This window comes from Dryobates pubescens, chromosome 2, assembly GCF_014839835.1.
Source record: "Dryobates pubescens isolate bDryPub1 chromosome 2, bDryPub1.pri, whole genome shotgun sequence".
NCBI lineage: Eukaryota > Metazoa > Chordata > Aves > Piciformes > Picidae > Dryobates > Dryobates pubescens.
Genome location: NC_071613.1, coordinates 51528515 through 51536891, shown reverse-complemented (window position 1 = coordinate 51536891; position 8377 = coordinate 51528515). Strand labels below are relative to the sequence as shown.

The following is an 8377-nucleotide window of genomic DNA, read 5'->3' as shown; positions in this document are numbered from 1 at the left end:
CATGGCACCAAGTGCTTCAGCCAGGCTCTTCCTAAGCACCTCCAGGGATGGGGACTCCACCACCTCCCTGGGCAGCACATTCCCATGGCCAATCTCTCTTGCTGGGAAGAACTTCTTCCTAACATCCAGCCTAAACCTCCCCTGGCACAGCTTGAGACTGTGTCCTCTTGTTCTGGTGATGCTTGCCTGGCAGAAGAGACCAACCCCCATCTGGCTACAACCTCCCTTCAGGGAGCTGTAGAGAGCAAGAAGGTCTCCCCTGAGCCTCCTCTTCTGCAGGCTAAGCAACCCCAGCTCCCTCAGCCTCTCCTCACAGGGCTGTGCTCCAGACCCCTCCCCAGCTTTGTTGCCCTTCTCTGGACACCTTCCAGCAGCTCAACATCTTTCCTAACCTGAAGGGCCCAGAACTGGACACAGGACTCAAGGTGTGGCCTAAGCAGTGCAGTGTACAGGGGCAGAATGACCTCCCTGCTCCTGCTGGCCACACTGTTCCTGCTGCAGGCCAGGATGCCATTGGCCTTCTTGAATAGTTTGGGTTGGAAAAGACCTCTAAGATAAGGAGTCCAAATGTTAACCCAACACCACCATGGCCATTAAACCACGACCCCAAGTGCCATGTCCACACATTTCAGTCTGGAAAGTCCAGTCTGGAAAGCAGGGAGGGCTGTAGAAAGAGAAGTACCTAGGTCCAGGAGAGGGGAAGCTGGGAATGCCAACCCGTCTCTGATGCCGAAGGATTATGGTAGCTTCAACCATGGCTTGGGATGAATGTCACCCATTGTTTTCTTTAACTGGGGGGAAATATCAACAGACATGGGGTGAGGTTCAACACAGCCAACTGCTGGAACCTCCACCTGGCTCACAACAAGTCCATGAAGAAGTTGTTCCCCATGAGGGTGGTGAGAGCCTGGCACAGGTTGCCCAGGGAGGTGGTGGAAGCCTCATGCCTGGAGGTGTTTGCAGCCAGGCTGGATGTGGCTGTGAGCAACCTGCTGTAGTGTGAGGTGTCCCTGGCCATGGCAGGGGGGTTGGGACTGGCTGAGCCTTGAGGTCCCTTCCAACCCTAACAATTCTGTGATTCTATGAACACTCCAGGCTTGGGGTGGAGTGGCTGAAAACTGCCTGGTGAAAAAGGACCTGGGGGTGCTGGTTGACAGCAGCTGAAGATGCACCAGCAGTGTGCCCAGGTGGCCAAGAAGGCCACCAGCATCCTGGCCTGGATCAGCAACGGTGTGGCCAGCAGGAGTAGGGCAGGGATTGTGCCCCTGTGCTGGGCACTGGTGAGACTACACCTGCAGTACTGGGTTCAGATTTGGGCCTCTCACTCCAAGAAGGACATTGAGAGACTGGAGCAGGTCCAGGGAAGGGCAATGAAGCTGGGGAAGGGTCTGGAGAACAGGGCTGGTGAGGAGCAGCTGAGGGAACTGGGGCTGTTCAGCCTGGGGAAGAGGAGGCTGAGAGGAGACCTCATTGCTCTCTACAGCTCCCTGCAAGGAGGCTGGAGCCAGGTAGGGGTTAGGATAGGATAGGATAGGATAGGATAGGATAGGATAGGATAGGATAGGATAGGATAGGATAGGAGATAGGATAGGATAGGATAAGAGATAGGATAGGATAGGATAGGATAGGATAGGATAGGATAGGATAGGATAGGATAGGATAGGATAGGATAGGATAGGATAGGATAGGATAGGATAGGATAGGATAGAATAGAATAGAATAGTATAAACCAGGCTGGAAGAGACCTTTGAGATCATCAAGTCCAACCTATTACCCAGCACCATCTAATCAACTAAACCATGGCACCAAGTGCCCCATCCAGGCTCTTGCTAAACACCTCTCCCAGGGAACTAGAGATGGGTTAAGAGCAAACAGCCTCCAGCTGCACCACCGGGGAGGCTTGAACTGGGCAGCAGGTGACACTTGTGAACGCGGGGCACAGGCTGCCCGGGGAGGGGATTCAAACCCTTCCATCCCCGGAGGTTTTTGCGAGCCGCGGGAAGGTGGTGCTGAGGGACAGGGGTGAGCAAGAGAGGGGCTTTGTTTGTTATTCAGATCGTGGTCGGGCTCGATCTTAAAGGGTCTTCTCCACCCGGCAGCCGTCTGCTCGTCCCCCCGAGCACACCCCGCGGCCGTAGCCCCGCGGAGGAGGGCACAGAAAATGGCGCCCGCCCGGAGGGCGCAGAGGACACCGCGGGGGGGAAGAGGGGCGGGGGGGACACAGAGATGGGCCGGCGAGGAGGCGGATCCGGGGCGGATCGAGGGGCGGATCGGGGGTGGCTGTGTGGGCTGAGCGCAGGGCGGAGCCGGGGTCGCCCTGCCCGGGGCCGCACCGCCCCTGCCGCCGGGCTCCGCGTGGGTGGCGGCCGCGCAGAGCGGAGCCTCCGCGCCCGCAGAGAGGCGGCGGCGGCGGCGGGGCCGGGGCCGGGGCCGCCGGGCCCGGGCTCGGCGGAGCATCGCGGAACGGAGCATGTCGGCTCTGAGGAGGAAGCTGGGGGATGACTACCAGGTAGTGAGCACCTCGGCCAGCGGCGGGGGGCTGCCGCCGCCGCGGGCGGCCCCGCGGGGGAAGAGGCAGCGGTTCGTGGACAAGAACGGGCGGTGTAACGTGCAGCACGGCAACCTGGGCGGAGAGACCAGCCGCTACCTCTCGGATCTCTTCACCACCTTGGTGGATCTCAAGTGGCGTTGGAACCTCTTCATCTTCATCCTCACCTACACCGTGGCCTGGCTCTTCATGGCCTCCATGTGGTGGGTGATCGCCTACATGCGAGGGGACCTCAACAAGGCGCACGATGACAGCTACACCCCCTGTGTGGCCAACGTCTACAACTTCCCCTCCGCCTTCCTCTTCTTCATAGAGACCGAAGCCACCATCGGCTACGGCTACCGCTACATCACGGACAAATGCCCCGAGGGCATCATCCTCTTCCTCTTCCAGTCCATCCTGGGCTCCATCGTGGACGCCTTCCTCATCGGCTGCATGTTCATCAAGATGTCCCAGCCCAAGAAGAGGGCTGAGACGCTGATGTTCAGCGAGCACGCCGCCATCTCCATGCGGGACGGCAAGCTGACCCTCATGTTCCGGGTGGGCAACCTCCGCAACAGCCACATGGTCTCCGCGCAGATCCGCTGCAAGCTGCTCAAAGTAAGTCTGGGTCCCGCCGCCGCCGGCTCCCCGGGGGATCACAGGGTCGTGCCAGGGGGCGGAAGGGACCCAAAGGCATCGTCGAGGCCAACCCCCCCACCCCTGCCAGAGCAGGACCGTGCAATCTAGCTCAGGTCGCAGAGGAACGCATCCCCTGCTGGCCCGGTCCTCATCCTTCCTTCTTTCTTGCCAGGGAGGCTGGGGAGACGCTGGAACGGGTCGCCCAGGGAGGTTGTGGCTGCCCCCTCCCAGGAGGTGCTCAAGGGCCAGGTTAGATGGGGCCTTGAGCAGCCTGGGCTGGTGGAAGGGGTCCCTGCCTGTGGCTGGGGGATTGGAACTGGACGATGTTTAAAGTCCTTTCCCATGGCGGGGGCGGGGGGGTTGGAACTAGATGTCTGCGGTCCCTTCCAACCCGAACCATTCTGTGATTCTATGATGCTTCCATGATCCCCAGCTCTGCTGTCAGCCCCTTTGAGCGCCCTTCACCACCCCTCCCTCCTACCTGGGGCTCTCTGCATGTCCCCGAGCTCTGCCGTCGGGCGCCGGATGTATTCTCAACCCTCCGATTCAGCAGCAGCTTTGGAGGGGAACCCTTCACATCCAGCCCTGGGTTTACGCTTCCATAGTGCTAGAAACCACCAGACCTCTCCGAGGCATCAACACTTTGTGGCTTGAATTCCCCCCAGGCTGCATTTAAAAAGGAAGCTCTCCGGTTGGTGGTCGCGCTGGATGGTCTTGGGGCTCTTTTCCACGCCAAACAATTCTCCGAGGCTATGATTTCTGGGCTTTTTTTGGAGGGGAGGGGGCGACGGTGGGGCCACCCAGGCAGAACTTCAGCCATCCAGTGCGTGAACTTCACGGGAAGCAGGATGCCACGGGGCAGATGTTTCAAGCTCCTGCTGGTGGCTCTGGATTTCGAGGGGGGAGCTGGGGGTTGGTTGGAGGTCTTGGCCACACATCCCCCACGTAGCCGTAGGGGAGCTGGAAGAAATGTGGAGGGGGTGGAAGGGGATGGCTTGGCTGATGTTTGATGTAGCCAGGCATGTGGGTGTCCTGCCTTCAGGGTGGCTGCTCTGCCCTCTGGAGTGGGTGGTCTGCAAGGGATGTGGGTGCCCAACCCTCAAGGTTGGGTACTGTGACAAGGGGAAGTGCATGCCCTGGCTTTGGGGTGGGTGCCTTGCCCTCGTGATAGGTGCTCTGCAGGGGATTAGGGTGCCCTGCCCTCAGGCTGGGTGCTCTGGAGGGTATGTGGGTGCCCAGCCCTTGAGGTGGGTGCTCTGGAGGGTATGTGGGTGCCCAGCCCTTGAGGTGGGTGCTCTGGAGGGGTTGTGGGTGCCCAGCCCTTGAGGTGGGTGCTCTGGAGAGGTATGTGGGTGCCCAGCCCTTGAGGTGAGTGCTCTGGAGGGGTATGTGGGTGCCCAGCCCTTGAGGTGAGTGCTCTGGAGGGGTTGTGGGTGCCCAGCCCTTAGACTGTGTCCTCTGTAAGGGGATGTGGATGCCCAGTTCTCAGGGTGGGTACTTTGCAGGGCATGTCGGTGCTCTGTCCTCAGGATGGTTGCCCAGGCTGCAGGGTGGGTGCTCTGCAGGGGATTAGGGTGCCCTGCCCTCGGGGTGGGTGCTCTGGAGGGTATGTGGCTGTCCAGCCCTTGAGGTGGGTGCTCTGGAGGGGTTGTGGGTGCCCAGCCCTTAGACTGTGTCCTCTGTAAGGGGATGTGGATGCTGCTCGGGCAAGGGGATGTGGGTGCTCTGCCTTCCAGGTAGGTGCTCTGCCCTCAAGATGGGTGCTCTGCAGGGGATTAGGGTGCCCTGCCCTCGGGGTGGGTGCTCTGGAGGGGTTGTGGGTACCCAGCCCTTAGAGTGTGTCCTCTGTAAGGGGATGTGGATGCTGCTCGGGCAAGGGGATGTGGGTGCCCTGCCTTCCAGGTAGGTGCCCTGCCCTCAAGATGGGTGCTCTGCAGGGGATTAGGGTGCCCTGCCCTCAGGCTGGGTGCTCAGAAAGGTGTGTGGGTGCTCAGAAAGGTATGTGGGTGCCCAGCTCTCGAAGTGGGTGCTCTGCAAGGAGATGTGGGCACCCGGCCCTCCAAGAGAGGCTCAGCAAGTGATGTGGGTGCCCAGCCCTCAGGGTGGGTGCTGTGCAGGGCTTTCCTTTCTGAGCAGCCAGCTGGAATCCCAGTTCTGCTGCTCCCCAGCTAGCCCTGGTTGTTTCCTGCTGTCACAAGTCCAGGCAGTTAATTGAATGACGTCCAATTAGCCTGGTAAGCAATTATCTGGTCACCAGGGTGACCCCTCCAACTGCTTTGTGTGACCAGCCTGATAAGAAGGGGGAGGTTGGACTGGCACATTTAAGGTGGCTCTTGAAGAGCTTTGGAGCCTCCACATCCATTATTTTCCATGCCAAATTTGGAAACCAGCCCTTTAATTTTCTAAGTTAGAGCTTCAAACTTCAGTGTGGCTCCCCAAAAAAAACCCCCACTCCAAGCCCAAACCAAACCCACCCTGAGCTTGAAATCTACGTGAAGGAGAAGCTTCACCACCGAGATTTCCTCTGGTTTTGTGCTGGTGGTTGCTGGAGTGAGAGATGGGTGAAGGTTTTGCAGCTGGTTAAAAATAGCCAGAAGCAGAGAGGAGCTGAGGGAAGGCTGCCAGAGCAGCAGCAGCTCGGACAAAGCAAGCTTGGCCTTGCATCCTGGGCATCCTTTGTGTGAGGCAAAGGCAAATGCCATCTGTGAGCTGTGCCACTGATGTGGGTGCTGGCAGCTGGGTGGTGGCCATCCTCCTGTGTCCTGTGCCCATCCTCCTGTATCCTCTGATCATCCTCCTGTGTCCTGTGCCCATCCTCCTGTGTCCTTTGCCCATCCTCCTGTATCCTCTGATCATCCTCCTGTGTCCTGTGCCCATCCTCCTGTGTCCTCTGATCATCCTCCTGTGTCCTGTGCCCATCCTCTTGTGTCCTCTGATCATCCTCCTGTATCCTCTGATCATCCTCCTGTATCCTCTGATCATCCTCTTGTGTCCTGTGCCCATCCTCCTGTGTCCTCTGATCATCCTCCTGTGTCCTCTGATCATCCTCCTGTGTCCTCTGATCATCCTCCTGTATCCTCTGATCATCCTCTTGTGTCCTGTGCCCATCCTCCTGTGTCCTGTGCCCATCCTCCTGTGTCCTCTGATCATCCTCCTGTGTCCTCTGATCATCCTCCTGTGTCCTCTGATCATCCTCCTGTGTCCTCTGATCATCCTCCTGTGTCCTCTGCCCATCCTCCTGTGTCCTCTGCCCCCCAGCCTTTGGCTTTTTCCTCATCCCCAAGCTGCCCAGCCCACAAGAGCTGCAAAACTGTCCAGAGAGAAGAGGAACAGAATCATAGAATAGTTTGGGTTGGAAGGAGCCTTTAAAGCTCATCCAGTTCCAACCCCCCTGCCGTGGGCAGGGACACCTTCCACCAGCCCAGCTTGCTCAAGGCCTCATCCAACCTGGCCTTGAACACCTCCAGGGAGGGAACATGCACAACCTCCATGGGCAACCTGTTCCAGGGTCTCCCCAGCCTCCCTGGAAAGACTTCCTTCCTAATCTCCAGTCTAAATAGAGGGCTAAAATGTGGCTTTTCTGTGGGTATGGCTCTAGGTGGCTGTGACTCTCCTCCCAGTGTCTGTGCCAGTGGGGCTTGACCAAGCTTCCTGACTGAAAAAAACAAAAAGGAGAACAACCTCCCCCTCTCTCCCCCCTAGGACTGCAGGAAGGAGTCTTTCCAGCTGGCAGGAATATGTGGTGGTGGGGTGGAAAGTGCTGCCTCGCTGCTTTGTGCCTTGGTTTGCCTACAGCAGCCTCTGCTGCAGAGCTAATGGTGGGGCTGCTCGCAGGTTGTCTGCTGCTGAAGTGCTGCTCTCTTGGCAGAGACCTCTGAAGACAAATGCAAATCCTCTGGAAAACAGGATGGCAGAACCTGGCTGCAACTGGCAATCCTCACACAATGGCTTTCATTTTGAGTTTGCCTGCTAAGCTTGCCATAGGGAGCGGGGGGGAAAGCAGGGATAAGGGCTTAGGAGCGAGAAGTTCATGTAGAAACTCAGTGGAAAATGATCAGAGGAAGGCTGGAAGCCCTCTGCTGTGAGGCCAGGCTGAGGGAGTTGGGCTTGGTCAGCCTGGAGAAGAGAAGGCTGCAGGGAGACCTTCTGGTGGCCTTGCAGTGCTCAAAGGGCTGAGCAGAAAGCTGGGGACTGACTTCAGAGTAGGGCCTGCTGTGACAGGAGAAGGGGTGATGGTTTGAGCTGAAAGAGGGAGATTCAGGCTGGAGGGAAGGAGGAAATGTTTGCCACTGAAAGTGGGGAGACACTGCAACAGGCTGGCCAGGCAGGTCGTGGGTGCCACCTCCCTGGAGGTCTTCAAGGTGAGGCTGGATGAGCCCTGAGCACTCTGGCCTAGGGAAAGGTGTCCCTGCCCATGGCAAGAGCTTTTGATCTTTAAGGTTCCTCCCAACCAAACCATTCCATGATTTCCTCTCATCCCATCACCTGACACTGGGGAGAAGAGACCAACCCCCACCTGGCTCCAACCTCCTTTCAGGGAGCTGTGTAGAGCAATGATTCCTGCCCTCAGCTTCCCCTTCTCCAGGCTAAGCCACCCCAGCTCCCTCAGCTGCTCCTCACCAGGTTTGCTCTCCAGACTCTTCCCCAGCTTCACTGCCCTCCCCTCCAGATAGCCAACACCTCCCCAACTCCATGGCAGGTGAGAGCTCTCAGCCACCTCCAGGCTCCCTGCCTGGCCATGAGCTGCTTGCAGGCACATGCCTGGGCCATGAGCTCCTTGCAGACTGCAGCAGCAGCTGGATTCAGGAGCAGCTTCTCCCCTCTCCTCACAGGGTTTGCTGGGGACAGGCTTTTGAGCAGGGGCCTCTTGTGGCAGGACAAGGGGTGATGGTTTGAGCTGAAGGAGGGAGATTCAGGCTGGAGAGAAGGAGGAAATGTTTGCCACTGAGGGTGCCCAGTGAGGTGGAATATGCCCCCATCCCTGCAACCAGGGTCAGGCTGTGTGGGGCTCTGGTTGCAGATGTCCCTCCCCACTCAGGGCTTGGGAACTAGCTGGTCTTTAAGTTAGATCTTTAAGTTGGAACTAGATGGTCCTGAAGGTCCCTTCCCACCCAAACCATTCTGTGAAATAGGAATGAAATAGGAAAGGTGAAGACAACTTGGTTGATGGAGAGGGCAAAATCCAAAGAAGCTACAAGTGAGGGAAAG

General features: G+C 58.2%; 1 protein-coding gene across 1 annotated transcript in view; it reads left to right on the top strand.

Annotated features, from left to right (window-relative positions):
- The first annotated feature begins 2347 nt into the window (after positions 1-2347).
- The window catches only part of KCNJ3 (potassium inwardly rectifying channel subfamily J member 3), a 46223-nt gene continuing 40193 nt past the window's right edge, over positions 2348-8377 (top strand). The window contains exon 1 of the mRNA XM_009896803.2: positions 2348-3148. Coding sequence (XP_009895105.2) covers positions 2471-3148 — 678 coding nt within the window. The 5' untranslated portion in view covers positions 2348-2470. The remainder of the gene's footprint in view (positions 3149-8377) is intronic.